This window comes from Sus scrofa, chromosome X, assembly GCF_054392235.1.
Source record: "Sus scrofa isolate SSC_HxYL_T2T_F1_AM1 chromosome X, Sscrofa_HxYL_maternal_Yorkshire_Landrace_v2.0, whole genome shotgun sequence".
Lineage (NCBI taxonomy): Eukaryota > Metazoa > Chordata > Mammalia > Artiodactyla > Suidae > Sus > Sus scrofa.
The window spans coordinates 28883519-28899213 of record NC_139401.1 but is presented as its reverse complement, the minus strand read 5'-3'; the positions used below and the strand labels follow the sequence as shown (position 1 = coordinate 28899213).

Sequence of the window (15695 nt, the reverse complement as noted above, 5' to 3'; positions counted from 1 at the left end):
GATAAATGTGGGAAAATAGATACATGTCCCATGCAGAAGACTTTCAAATAATTTAAGTATGTACACTGCCTTCGAAGAGGTGAGGACATAACTCCTAACTCAAGTATAGACTACAGATAGTAACTTCCTTCCAAAGAGCAGAGTATGGAAAGCAGAGTAAATGAGTAAGACTATAGTGGAAAAATGTGACCAACACTACCAGGTGATGAATGTCAACATCAATAGTGCTGTCATGTTGACAATATGATACATTGTAATTTTATCTCTGCGGTCTTCCAAGAATATGTAATTCAAGTCTAATCATATGAAAAAAAATGAAACAAACTGCAATGGAATGACACTCAAAAAAATAAGTACTCCTTAAAATTGTCAAAATTATCAAAAACAAGGAAAGTCAAAGACAGCGACAGCTAAAAGGAGGCTAAGAAGACACAACTAAATGTGATGTGCTATCCTAAATGGTATTCTGAAACATAACAAGCACATTAGATAAAAATTAAGGGGATCTGAATAAAATATAGACTTTGGTTAATAATAATATAGGAATATTAGTTCGTTAATTGTAACAAGCGTACCATAATAATGTTGGATGCTAATAATAGGGGAAACTGAAGGTCCACTATATGAGATTTCTTTTTATTATCTTTTTTATTTGTTCTGTAAATGTAAAACTATTCTAAAGTAAAATATTTATTTAAAAAAAGACACTGCCCTTGATTCTGAAAAGCTCATATTCTTGTGAAAATACAGGAGTTACAACAAGTAGTTACAATGCAATGTGGTAGGTGCTGCAAAAGGGATTCTAGAAATGCTCTGAAGGCGTAAAGAACTACATACTGCAGACCAGAGGTAACATTCTAGCTATGGCTGGAAGAAAGAGTAAGAATCTGTGACAACATGGAAGAAAAAGCATTCCACAGGGAGCACACCACCAGTAAGGATCCAGAGGGAGGAGGACAGGTAAAATAGTGTGGCTCAGGCTTAGAAAAGAGGGTAGAGGCTATAGAGGATGCTGAAACATCTTACATTTAATTTTTTTTTTTAATTTTCAAAGTGCCCCAAAAGTGTCAAGCAGGTTTATCATTTCTTTCACTGTGATCTGTTTTCCTGAGCCACTGTTTCAGTTAGGTAGACTCATATACCTTTGGAGTTCCTATCATGGCTCAGCAGAAACAAGTCTGACTAGCATTCATGAGGATGCAGGTTCAACCCCTGGCCTTGCTCAGTGGGTTAAGGATCTAGTGTTGCTGTGAGCTGTGGTGTAGGACAGCAGCTACAGCTGCAATTCAACCCCTAACCTGGGAACCTCCATATGTCATGGGTGTGGCCTATAAAAAAAAAAGAGTAGACACAAACACTTTTACTAAAGGAAGGATCTCTAATAAAAGCTTAGAATATGGCCTGCATAATGCCACTTTATCCAGAAATTTCCCTTTCTTCTCACATATAAGGTTCTTTTTGTTTTATTTTAAAGGAACATCCTAACACACTTCAAAATATTTATTATCAGGTAAGGCAGACTTTAAAACCAAACGATAGCATGCTTTGCATATGATTTACATTAAGTATAATATGATCATGATATACGGAAAACCAAGATACAAAACAGTGATTAGTTATCAGTCAGAGAAATGCCCACCTTTGTTGCTTTAGTAGGAGTTTAACTTGGTTTCTAAGAATTGCTCCTTAATTTGGCCACAGGCAAAGTAAAGTAGCTATAGTATAACATTATTAAAAGCAATGCTTTGCTTAAATATATCTTGTCCGTATACTTCCTATTACAACCTAAAGCACATTTTAATAATACTATTTTTAACTCTAGGGTATGCGGTGTTATGATTCAACCAAAATTTCATATATAATAAAATTTTGCTTTATACTTTATTTCTTCAAATTAATGTCACAGGTAGAGTTACTTAAGTTAGAAGTATTGATAATAATTAGTTGAATGAAAGCTTCCATTAAAACTCTCACTAACTTTCTTTTGGATATCAAGGAATAATTATTCCTCCTTTTCACATAAAGAAAATGCAATATTTTTGGAGTATAAAAATGTAATAGCCCTGGGTGGCATTTAGGAGAAAACAATTCTATTATTGATTATACAAAATAGCTTCATTTATTATCATTTTACCATTTGGAACCCAGTTTCTAGTTTCAAGGAGACTGTTTTCCAGTTACTTCTTACTAGACAGTGTTTTAGTATCCAAGTATTTCTAGAAAGGGGAAAGATGTGCTTTACCAAAGATTAGTTCTATACTATAAAGAATAAAGGTTAGTTCATTCCATTTTCTTTTCAGAATATTTTTGCATTTTAAATGCCTTTGTTTTGATACCTACTCCTTGAAAAGCAATTACTGTACAGATTAAGAGCAAAAAAGAAATAATAAAAATTCAATATTTATTGTAAAGAAAACCTAGATATAGAAATTATGTTTTTAACTGTTCCTTTAAACAGGGAGATAAATAATAAAAGTGTTATTTTTAATTTTCTGTAAAAATACCTATTATGTACAATAAAACTGAGAGCCAAACTACTGTAAATCATACATGTGTACATTATAGGTACATAATACATGACTGAATGTATGTTTACTATTTAAGTGTATCGTATTGCTACTGTCAGTTATTTATTGGGTCTAATACATATCAAAGGCATTAAAAAAGAGTACATTGTTTAACTAATTTTTTTCCATAAGAATAATTACTATCCATCAGATGAATTTCATGAAACCAGATTTAGTTTTTAATTAAAAATATATCATTATTTCAAGATTTAAAGATGATTCTTTTAAGATGAAAGTAAGTACCATAAGACATCTTTCATATACAGGAAAACTGTTTTAAGTGAATCAGAGAACAAATGGAAATCCCTTTAAAGCATCTTCAATCTGTTTCATATACCTATAATACATATCTTCATAAATATATCTATTTCATAAAAACATTGTACAAAGAAAGTCACTGAGATGACTCTCTCTCAATAAGATGGGAATAATGTCTTTAACTGCCTAAAACATTGATCTTGACGTCCCCCCATTTTTTCCTCTCGGAATCAGTCTTAGAGAAGTACACAATAACGTAAAACAGTGCATGAATACAATATTTAACACAACATCAAAATGACACAAATGATGCACACTTGGATATAATCCTATTTTTTTGCCAACTGATTTCATACATATTAGTTTACCTTATTCAATTCTTGCAAAAACCCATGAAATAAATAAGGCAAACATTATCATCACCATCTTTTCCATGAGGAAATAGATATTCTGAAGGTTGTGATTCAAATAAGGTCATGTGACTACTGAGCTGTATGCTGCTAGTCAGGGTTCTGAATCTCATTCTCATGCCTTTCTACCTTAGCAAATAGATGTGGAAATGAGTCTATGAAATGCATCTTACATAATTATTCAATTATTGCACCTGAAATTTTGTTATCATCAAGTTCATGAGAACATATACATCAAATTCATAGATTGATAAATGAATTTTTTAAAAGTAATTTTTCTAATTTGGAGAAAGACAGGAATTCAGAGGTAGATTTCACATAATCCATTTCAACACTCTATAAAATGTTTCCACAAATGATACCACTATAAAACATAAGTATACTTTTCTGAAATTGTAAACTCATTATTTCAAGTACTTTCAAAAGCCAACATTTTTATAATCCCTTAAGCATATTTTCTTTAACCTTTCAAACGCATTTGAGGGCAACATGATTTGGAAGAAAGTAGGAATAAATTTCACCTATTGGAATCCACTTAGCATTTGGTTAAGTATTTCTTTCCTTGCAAAGATTTGAAAAAATCAATTTGCAGCACAAAAACTAAACTTAAAATGGTAGTTTCATTACTTGCAAATGAAAAATTGAAGACTCTGCTTACCTGTAACAGTTAGTTCAGTAGTTCTTCTCACAACAAAGCCTCCATATTTTAGTTCACACGTATAATTTCCAATGTCGTCTTCTCTGACTTCTCTTATAAGCAGGGTATCTCTTTTGAGCACAATACTTGGCCTCCATGTTTTTGTCCTACATTCCTATATGAAGAACATAAAATTTTTGTAGTATATATAGTAATGTAAAAATAAAGTACTTAAGGAGTTCCCTCGTGGTTCAGTGGAAACATCTGGCTAGTATCCATGAGGATGCAGGTTCCATTCCTAGCCTTGCTCAATGGGTTGGGAATCCTGTGTTGCCATGAGCTGTAGTGTAGGTCACAGAAGTGGCTCATATCCCGCATTGCCAGGGTTGTGGCATAGGCATGCAGCTGCAGCTCTGATTCGACCCCCTAGCCTGGGAACCTCCACATGCTGTGGGTGCGGCCCTAAAAAGAAAAAAATGGTACTTCAAATAACTAAGCTAAAAGCTTCTAAAGATATATTTTAAAAAGGCTAAAGTGTTTGGAATTCATGCTAAAGATTTTCAAACCCTCTTTCCATCTCTCAGAAATTAGGTTCCTCAATTTGATGGAAGTACTTTTAGCAAGAGTCACTTCACTAACATCTAAGCTTAGTGTCTGTAAATCAGTCATGTACTGATTTATTAGATATAAAAAGGGGCATTTATTAAGATTACTCTTGACATCATTTTTAGAAGCAAATATTCTACATTTGTTGATTATGAAATTAATCACCTTGATATTGATAACACAAAATAAAAAATAAATTTCAGTGGAAATTAGAACAACTAATTCTATAGAGGAAAATGTTTTAAGGCAGTATTTTAAATATTCTAATTTTATATTTAGAATTAATTTGGAGTTCCCATCGTGGCTCAGTGGTTAACCAACCAACTAGTATCCATGAGGATGTAGGTTCGATCCCTGGCCTCCCTCAGTAGGTTAAAGATCAGGCCTTGCCGTGAACTGTGGTGTAGGTCGCAGATGCAGCTCGGATCTGACATTGCTGTGGCTGTGGTATAGGCTGATGGCTACAGCTCCGATTGGAACCCTGTCCTGGGAACCTCCATATGCCGCAGGTGTGGCCCTAAAAAGACAAGAAGCAAAAAAAAAAAAAAAAAAAAAAAAAAAAAAAAAAGAATTAATTCAATCTCTTCATAACATATATATATATTCTACAATCCATGAAAGAAATGGCCATTATTTATATGCAAGGTCTTTATAGCCCCATAATACCAGTTTCCATTGTTTACAGATCTAGCAAATTATGGTCTCTGTTTTAAGCTTTGGACTGTAATAACATTAGCTCAAGAGATTTCTGTTTTTGCCAAACAGAAGTCCATTTCCTCTAGCCAGATTCAGTATCACTGGGATGAAGGTAAAATAGCTTTAAACCTTTTAACACTATTTAGAGGTAATGTTATTTTTTAAAAATTTATTGCCAAATCAAATTTATGTAGAGCATTATTTTTATTATGTGTCCTAATGCCTGTGTATAATTGGGGGACCAAAATTATACATTAAATATCCTCATATTAGTTATATAAACTGTCATAGTTGCATAAATTGTGCACTGAATATATACATATGTTTCCTAAACAATGGAAAAACAATATGAATTTTTATAAGACTTTTAAATTCCACATATACTGCAACTCCACCCATCAATACATTAGTTATGGCTTTTACAGCTCAAGGTCACAATGACTAGGGTGATGGTGGAAACATGATTAAAGGGACAATATGAGGCCAGTCATTTAAAAAACTAAGTGTTTCTGGGTGTGTGTGTGTGATGCACACACACATGTAGTTTCTAATATTTCAGCAAACTTCGAGATACTATTTGCATAATTTTATAAAATAAGTCCATGGCCATTAAGATCAACTTACTAGCATCAACAAAGAAACTGCATATTTAGAAGCTGAATACACACATATGAATACTAGAAAAATATTTGTACTTGAAGACATTGGGTCGTACTCCCCTAATACCTTCCCTCTTTGAGGAAATCATCAGGGTTTGCTTAGAATCTGCCTGTGGAAAGCAGGCAAACCACAGAGAATCAAGGTGAAAATCACTCATATAATTTTAAAAAGTAAAAAAATAAAACATCTACAGAGGAACAGAAAGAGTGGGACTAATACTTAAGGGCTATTTAACATTGTCTAAGATAGAAATACAAGGGAGTTCCCGAAGCTTTGAATACTCCATTGTTCATGATCCAAAATCAAAATTAAGTCATTCAGAGAAGGGTGTTGCTAATTTGCAGAAAATCATTTAAAATTGTTAAAGATTTATTTCCTGTTTCATTTCTATCTAACAAGTTTTAAATTCATTAGCTATCAATCCTGAAGGCTCATATTCTGTATACTGACATTTGTGGATCTAGTTACTGAAAGATCCAGCTTACTAAATTCCTATTTCCAGTTGGACAAAGCAAAGAATCTTTAAACCAGGGATAAAATTTTCCAGACAAATATTCATAGCATCTATATTGTATTTTCTTCAGTATGTTCACTAACAAAAATATCTTTTATGACATAAAGAAGTTGAAGAATACATTTAAATCTTGAAATTCAGTGAAAGTCAATGATATTACAAAAGAATAATGTTTGATTATTCTGTTTAAGCCTAAAGTTTTTGTTATTGAAAAAACAGTTAATTTAACAGTATTTTATAATAATATAATTTTTCATCAGATTTTTAAAAATATGTATGCTTTTATACAAAAAGGATTAGAATATGCACAAAGATGCTTTTTTTTCTTTTCTTTTTCTTTTTCTTTTTTTTTTCTTTTTGGGCATATGGAGGTTCCCAGGCTAGGGGTTGAATGGGAGCTGTAGCTATGTAGCCACTGGCCTCCGCCACAGCCACAGAAACGCCAGATCTGAGCCATGTTTGCAACTTACACCACAGCTCACAGCAACACCGGATCGTTTATCCACTTAGCGAGGCCAAGGATCAAACCTGTGTCCTCATAGATGCTAGACAGACTCATTTCTACTGAGCCACGATGGGAACTCCTGATATGCAGGGAGCCGAGAAAATGCAGGGACTCAAAAAAGGACCTTGCCTGATGGCGGAAAAGCCTGAAGGCAGGTTCTTAACCAAGAAAGGGAGCCCACCCGAATGGTACAAGCCAAAGGTGGGCTTTTGGTCAGGAAAAAAGCTCACCTGAACGGTGCATGCCAAAGGTGGGCCTCTGGTCAGGATGAAAGCCTGCCTGCATGGTATAAGCCGAGGGCAGGCCTCAGGTACACAGCTCTCACTTTGATGTTGATGGGGAAGAATTAAGGCTTTCCTGGGAAAGCAATTTCCATGTTTGCACTGAAGAACATGGATTGTTTCTCGGGTGACCTAGTCTTTCCTGCTGTTTCATTTGTTATTCAGTTTTTCTCAGTCTTTTCTGATTATTTACTTATTATTCTTATTTCCCATTCTTATTGTCCTGTGGTGATTTGTGACTTAACAGAATTACAACAATAGTATAATAAGAATTTCATCCTGAAGGACTTTCCCGTATTTTAATCCAACTTAGTTAAAACATAGTGTTTATCTATTAATTAGTTATACAGTAAATTTTAGAGTTAGGATTTTAATGAGGTTCATAGAAGTTAGACATATATTATTCTTGACCAAAAGACACCTAGCTATGAGTTACAGAAGCTTTTAAGTGATATCTAGTTAAGTTGGTTTATATTTTCTTACACTGTCTCCCTGCCATAACGCTTTAAAGATAAGCACCAGTCTAAAAACAAGTTGTGAATACCAAATTCTTGTGTCTGTGAACTCTTCAAATTGTAAAGACTGGCTGGCTATGGGATGATTTCTACTGTCTCTTCCTTTCCACACGATGTATTGTACCTAATTGCCCTTAAATTGTACTCACTAAGTTTAGTTAAGATAGAGATCTTTAAACATGATGTATTGTACCTAATTGCCCCTAAATTGTACCCACTAAGTTTAGTTAAAGATCTTAAAACATGATGTATGGCTGCTATACCATGGAATAGTTGACCAATGTACTTTAACACTGTGATGTAATCTGTAGCAAAAAGCTGTCTATATAATCAACCACTTATGCCAATAAAATTTGAGCAGTCCAGTGCCCTGAAAGAAGGGACAAAGAGGCTGTCTCCGTGATTGTACATTCGCCGACACCGCATCCCTCTCCGGTCGGGAAAAAACGTACGCTCCCTGGTCACCGGAGCTGGCCTCCGGCGCTGATACTTTTATTAAACAGAGTATTTCAATAAAACTGGTGTACCACTTTATCACTGAAGCAAGTCAATCCTTTCTATCCTTGTTTGGGGTTATTTTGGACTACTGATATGAAGGGCTTTGAAACGAATGCTTAACATATTTTAGTTACTGATATTATCAACCCAGATTATAATAAACTTAAAAGGATTATCAGCATAAACGAGGTATAAGCATTAACACAACATCTTACTACAGCGGACTGACCATACAAACATTGACTAGGATTTATCAAAGTCACTGGTTTAAAAACTTATAACAAACAGCACAACTTGCTATGGTATCTTTGGAAGGCAAAAATGAATTATATAGCACCCATTTAATTATCTTATCCAACTTGCCCTAGAATGAGATACTCATTAATCTATTTATAAGCAATAAAATCATTCATAGTCCATACCTTATACCATAGGATTTCAGGTTCTCTGGTTGGTAGTAAAAAATCTTCTATGTCACGGCATGAAATTTCCTTGCTTTTGCTAAGTTCAGCTTTATCAAAGTACTTCATCTTAGAATTGTAGCAGAGTCCAGTGTCATTTTCACCCACTGTCAGTGAGATGGATACTTTCATACAGTAAGTGGAGTTTCTGTAATGAAAGAGAATAAATATGGAGGCCTGGTGTGAAAAAAAAAAGGAACTGTTGCCAAGGCAGTGTATTTACTTGTGAGAGGGAGAGAGGGATTAAAAACTCTATTGATTAGTGTAGGGTATCATGGCTTATTCCACAGGGCTCTATCTTGTCATCCAGCTAAACGATGCTTGGTTCTGTTAAACCATTTGAATGTTTTTCATATGCTGAGGAAAAAGGTTTATAGCATATACAGGCTTGGTTTGAAAACATTTAATAAAAATTTTTCTATCTAGAAAAATAAAATTAAAGGAATATTTAGATCAAGAGAGAAGTCCAGCTTAGGTATAACTCTGCTAAAACTGGTAAATTCAATGGAGAAGTAGAAAAAAATCTAACTGATCCAGTAAGACTAATGGCAGGGCAGGAATAAGGCTGCTCAATTCATACAATGCTTACTGGATGTCTTGATAAGCAGAAAGGTTTTTAATGAGTCTGGGCAGAAACAGTCTTGAATAAAAGTATTGCTAAGGTACTATATTTACAGATTCATATGCATTTGGACTGGATCTGCAGTCCAGGTTGTGAGACAGGAGAAACATGATAATGTGTTGTATAAGGACAACCCCATTCTGAGAGACAAATTCTACAGAATCATTTCATTAAATCAGCATCTCATTTTACTCTTTGTTGTTCCTAAATCTTGTTTATAATGGAATACATGAGAGTAGAAATCATGTTCAGAGGTCTCTTTGAAAAAGTGGAACCAAAGGAAGTTTTCTTACAAATTACACGATTTCTATTTGCTAATTTAGTCTCAGGACATTCAATGAACACTGGTAATGTGTCAGGCATCATGCTATACAATGAGAATAAAGAGAAGAATAAAACATCAGATTTAAGGTTTTCTAGAGAACTCTTTTGGTGAGTGCTCCACTCGATGACTTACAAATGGCCATGGCCGTCAAAGTCCTGGACTTGAGTTTTACTGCTATTGTTACAGCTTGGGGCAACTTATTTAGTACCTCTGAAACTCTCATGTGGTGTGCAGAGACAATACTTATTCAAGTATTAAATGTGGTAATAAATCAAAATATATTTGGCTTGTCTTAAGTGCTCAGTGATATTGGTTCCTCTTTGCTTTGCACTGGTACACATGGACCACAACCCCCAAGCCCTCCTTATTCAGTCAAGATGCTTTGATGTTTAAATAACAACTTGATTTAGATTCTTGCTTTTTCAAAATGCTAATATGACATGGTGAGAATGCACAGAAAATAGCTAGATTAGTTGTGGTATAATAAAAAATATATCTGGACTTTCTTCTAGGTTCCTGTAACAGATCTCCTAAAACCATTATAATTTCTTGAGTGATATTCCTGACTATTATTCATAAGGAGTCCCCTTTGATCACACCTGAGTTTATGCTAATGAGCTGGCTTAGGGTAGAGCTCCTAGATAGCCTCAGAATGGAGCTGGTCACCAGAAAGACCAAGAGATAGGAGAGTTAGAATTTTCACCCCCACCCAGTAACCTTCCAGGAAGGGGGAAGGCACTGGAGATTGAGCTCTATAAAAACTCTTAAACCAAAAGAGTGGATGAGATTTAGCACTGGTGAACACACGAAAGTGCTTAGGACAGTGGCAGGCCTGGAGAGGGCATGAGAGTGTTTCTTCCCCCATGCGTAGCCCTAAACTCCTCCTCCATCTAGCTCTCATTCATGTCCTTTGAAATATACTTTGTAAAAAAAATAAGCAGTGGTAATAAACTGGTTTTCTGAGTTCTCTGACCCATTCTAGCAAGTTATATAGCCTGAGGACAGCATTCTGGAAACCTCTGATTTACAGCCTGTCAGTCAGAAGCATAGGTGATAATGTGGGCTTGCAATTGGCATGTGAATTGTATTTGTGCTGGGTGCTGGGGAAGTCACTATGGGTTGAGTCCTTAACCTATGGAATATGATGCTAACTCCAGGTAGAGAGTGTCAGAACCAAATTGAATTGCAGGACATCCATCTGGTTGAAGAATTGCTTGGTGTGGGAAAAACGCCACACATCTAGTGTAAGAAGTAATGAGAGTAGAGGAGAAAAACTGTTTCCCATTACTTATTAGTTATTCAGTTTTATACTGAATAACAAAGAAAATTCTTACAAAATTAGAATTTAGAACTAATGAATACAGATTTTCTCTAGCTTCATATAATATGTAGTTGATAAATATATCAACATACTTAACCATGAAATAGTCAATTAGTACCTGAAAAAAATCTTGAGAGAATGTGCACAGAGATTTTGCTAGAATGACAAGATATATTCCCTGACTCCAGTCCCTCACAATCTAGAAGTAATACACAAGTAAATAGCTGAAATTCAATGTGATAAGCAGTAAAAGGGGCATATACTACTTCAGTAGTGGCAAAGAAAGAAACAGGAAGACTTCATATTTGTGATACCTGGTTATCTTAAAGTATGAGTAAGAATTTAACAATTTTAAGAAAGGCTATTTAAGAGAATAGCAGGCACAAAGGCTTGAAGACATGGAACAACTTGGCATGCTTGAGGAATTACAAATAATTTGCTGTGGTTGGATTATAAAGTGGTTATAAAGGGAGAGTAGGAACTGAGACTGGAGAGGTGTACAGGAGCCAGACTGAAAGTCATGTAAAGCCACTGTAAAGACTCTGGGTTTTATGCTGGGAAGTGATGACATTTGGATTTTTGAAAGATTTTTATGATTGTGGTGAGAAAAATGGACTGAATTGGATTGGAAAAAAGGACTAAGTACAGTGAGACAAATTAGGAAGCAACTGCATTCATTCAAGGAAAAAAATGGCAACTCTAACAAAGGCAATGCTCACTGAGATAGAAAGGAGGGCTCATGTTCAAAATATATTAACAACATACAGGATCAATGTGACAGTGAAGGAGCGAAGGAAAGAAAGAGGCATACAAGATGATAAAGAATTTTTCTCAGATGAGTATATGAAAAGTAGAGCCAATCTTTCAGCATGGAAAATGCTGAAAAAGAAACAACTGTGAGAGAAAAAAAAAAAGTGTATTAAATTTTAGCCTGAGTTTCACACCCAGGAGAAAAAAAATCCTCTTTGGGTCTGCCAGCAATACTGCTCATGCATTATTTATTAATTTTACTCCAGTACAGACTAGAGCATGCTCTTCCCAGTTTCATTTTAAGATATTTTTTCAGAAAAAAATAATGAAGTTATTAACTATCTCAGGATATATTCAAATGTGTCTTAAGAAAATAATCAGTTTTAGAAAAATACTGATATTTTTACATGTGAGAATTCTTAAAGAACAGACTTTTCTAAAAAGTAAATCAGTGAATTCTAATTTTGAACCTTTCACACTAATCTTTTACATTCAAGAGTCTTAGGTTTTCTTTCTCTCAAACTTATACTGTTGCCCTTTCTTCCATACCTCCTTATATCAAATAGAAGGCCTTTTTTATATAGGCAGTTGGGTTAAGAGTAAGATCTCTAAAGCCCAATTGCAGGGGTTCAGATTCCAGCTCAATCACTCATTACGTTGGAAATTAGGGAAAGTTACTTGACTCCTTACTCTTCCATTTCCTCATTTGTACAAGCAGAAAATAATACTAAAAACTTCGTAGGTCACTGTAGGAATCCAGAATGTTAAAACACAATGTTAGTCTTTTAGTGAGCACTTGGTAAGAATCAGAGTTTTTTTATTTTTTTATCAGTACTGCATCCCTTTTTCCTACTTCCTTTATCTTTCCATTTTGCAGTAGGGCTAAAACAGTGTTTATTTAGAAGGTAGGTTAGTGAGACATGTCACCATGACGATGCCTTCTGTTCTTCAGTGTTTAATTACTGTGAAGCCTAAGAAACCAGATAGGTCCTAATACTCGTCATCTGGGATACATGATTGGGTTAGACAAAAAAGAGGAAAGTTCATGAAAGATATGACTGCTCACCTCAGCCACTCCCTCTGGCTCTACTATAAATCCAAATGACCCTTAATTTTCAGAGCGTGGATCCAGATAAGCACACTTAGATGTTCTTATTTTCCTATCTTTTATTCCCCAGCTTCGTGAGGTGACTGCTGATTTACTGCTGTCTTGTAATATCTGAAATTCCAGACTCCCCAGGATAGCACTATTTTCAAATTACTTTGGATATTTTAATGCTTGTTTACTATTTCTGTTCATCAGGAGGTGATTTTTTTAAAAGCTAAAAATAAAGCAGCATCCAAAGAATGCTATAGTCCTATTCACTGAGAAGAGCTAACAGGAAGACAGCAACTTGTGACACATTAATAAACATATGATCCCACTGAGGGGAATTACACACTCTCAAAGTAAAGAGTCCCATCCACCATCATTAAAATTGCAGCATGACTGCTATGGTATTGTGGCTCTCTGCAGCCAGGGAAATACAGTGGATGTGGTCAGTGGGGTAAGAATGCTCCTCCAGGATTTACAGTAAAATCATCACTATATATCTACTCAGCTTCTATTGTTTTAACAGATGAGCTGCAATCTAGGCACAGAGTTATATTGTGACCACTGGTTCCAAAGTTTATAAAATGGCGACAGAGATACAGAATATACATTATGTGGGGAAAATAGTTGTTCATAATTGAGAGTCAATACTCATCTTTTCTCATGAAGAAATAATGTTAATTTGTTTAAAATCTAGTTTTATCTATTAAGGGTGGCCCTGCAGTATACACAAAGTACACAAAATGTATTTCATAAACAACTCAGACAGAGCTACTTCTTTCAACCTCCTAAGGTTACAGAAAAGAGACCCAAAGCCTAAAGAAGTCAATGATTTGTCTATATTCTATTAATTGGTAGCAGAAATGGGATTAGAACTTACATATCCTAACTTCTAATTAATTGGTCTCTTCTATACACTACTGAAGATAAGCAGTGCTGGGTGAGCACACATAAAGTACACATCCAAGTTACCTACCCTTAGTTTCTCACTTTATATTATTTTATACTTCTAGAATAGATGCCTACTGGAGAAAGGCAGAATATGCTCTAACTTGGATTTCTTTGAAAATTTATGACCTTAAACTCTCAAAAATCTAATAAGGAATAAAGGGGAGAAAACAGCAGGGATTATAGAAATATCATGGTTTCTATAGTTCTTTCTACTACACACTTTCTACATATATATACATACTTGTAAAAGAACTGGCTTCTGAAAGGACTGATTTAAGGTCCTGTCTTATAAGGGAGAAATAAATCTAACCTTAAATCCAGTGCAAATACTTGAGACTAACAAATATTTTAGGACATCATCAAGAAGTAAATCTATGACACAAAACATGAAATTACAATATTTCTATTAAGTACAGTCTCTGAAAGTCAGTACAGTGTACTGAAGTTCTGCACATATCCCTTAGTGGTGTGCTACTTTGCTAGAGATTCTCATACTGGGGGAAGTGAGTCAGAAAGAGAAAGGCAAATACCACATGATATCACATATGTGGAATGTAAAATATGACACAAATGAACCTGTGTACAAAAGAGAAACAGACTCAAAGACGTAGAGAACATAGTTGTGGTTTCCGGGGGGGGGGGGCGGGTACAAGTGAAATGGCCTGGGAGGCTGGGGTTAATAGATGCAAACTATTACATTTGGAATAGATAAGCAATGAGATCCTACTGTACAGCAGAGAGAACTATATTCAATCTCTTGGGATAAAACATGGTAGAATATAGTATGCTAAAAAGAATGTATACATATGTGCATGTACATATATATATATACATATATATGACTGGGTCACTATGTTGTACAGAAGAAATTGGCACAACACTGTAAATCAACTATACTTTAAAAATTTTTTTAAATGCTGAAATAAGATATCTCAAAATATTAGTAGTGGTTAACTTTAGATTGTGACTATATGAGTGGTTTTGAGTATATATTTTATGCATTTATGTAATTTCCATTTTTTATAATAATAATGTATAATTTTATAACAATAAGAAAATTAATAATGCTATTATTCAAAAGATAAAAAAGGAATAGAGAAAGATTCTAAATTGGTATGCATGGTAACTACCAAAGATTTTAAATTTTATCTTGTAAAGGATGACAATGTACAAATACAGATCAAGGTTTGGAAATGTGGATAGTGCAGGCAGGAGTTAAGAAGGAAAAATACATGTGGGAAGAGAAATTTTGTATAACACCTGATTATCTGATAATAATAAAAGCCATGTTATGTCATATCTGAGGGTAGCACAGTTTCAATAATTCTGTAATCACACCCCCTATACATGCTAATGCATAGTATCGAGTGCCTCTCTTCCCTCTAACAGAATTACTAGTAACAGAATTGTTAAATATTTCCTCTAATGGTGGCATCACTAAATACCTGACCTGTATATTATGTTAATTTTAAAGTCACTAGGAGAAATAACATTTCCATGTTTGGAAATCTCGTCCCACTGTATAAAGTGCTGAGAAAGACATGGATTTGATCCCCATTTCGTAAGGATTAACTTGTTCTAGGCGTCTAAGTTTTATATGGTTTACTTTAACATTCATTGGTCCTTTTTCAAGTAAAAATCTTTCATACATAATTATTTCTGTAAAAATAAAGGCATATGGAGTTCCCGTCGTGGCGCAGTGGTTAACGAATCCGACTAGGAACCATGAGGTTGCGGGTTCGGTCCCTGCCCTTGCTCAGTGGGTTAACGATCCGGCGTTGCCATGAGCTGTGGTGTAGGTTGCAGACGCGGCTCGGATCCTGCGTTGCTGTGGCTCTGGCGTAGGCCGGTGGCTACAGCTCCGATTCAACCCCTAGCCTGGGAACCTCCATATGCCGCGGGAGCGGCCCAAGAGATAGCAACAACAACAACAACAAAAGACAAAAAAAAAAAAAAAAAAAAAAAAAAAAAAGGCATAGAGAATTTTTGAAGAATCACAAATGTTTGCGCACTAAAAAGCAGCAC

The 15695-nt window shown here is 34.9% G+C and overlaps 1 protein-coding gene across 2 annotated transcripts in view; it reads right to left on the bottom strand.

The window, feature by feature from the left end:
• The window catches only part of IL1RAPL1 (interleukin 1 receptor accessory protein like 1), a 1404779-nt gene that overhangs the window by 569714 nt on the left and 819370 nt on the right, over positions 1 to 15695 (bottom strand). For both annotated transcript variants that reach the window (XM_003360251.6, XM_021080210.2), the window contains exons 4-5: positions 8570 to 8756; positions 3894 to 4047 (exon numbers count right to left, since the gene is read on the bottom strand). In XM_003360251.6, coding sequence (XP_003360299.3) covers positions 3894 to 4047; positions 8570 to 8756 — 341 coding nt within the window. The remainder of the gene's footprint in view (positions 1 to 3893; positions 4048 to 8569; positions 8757 to 15695) is intronic.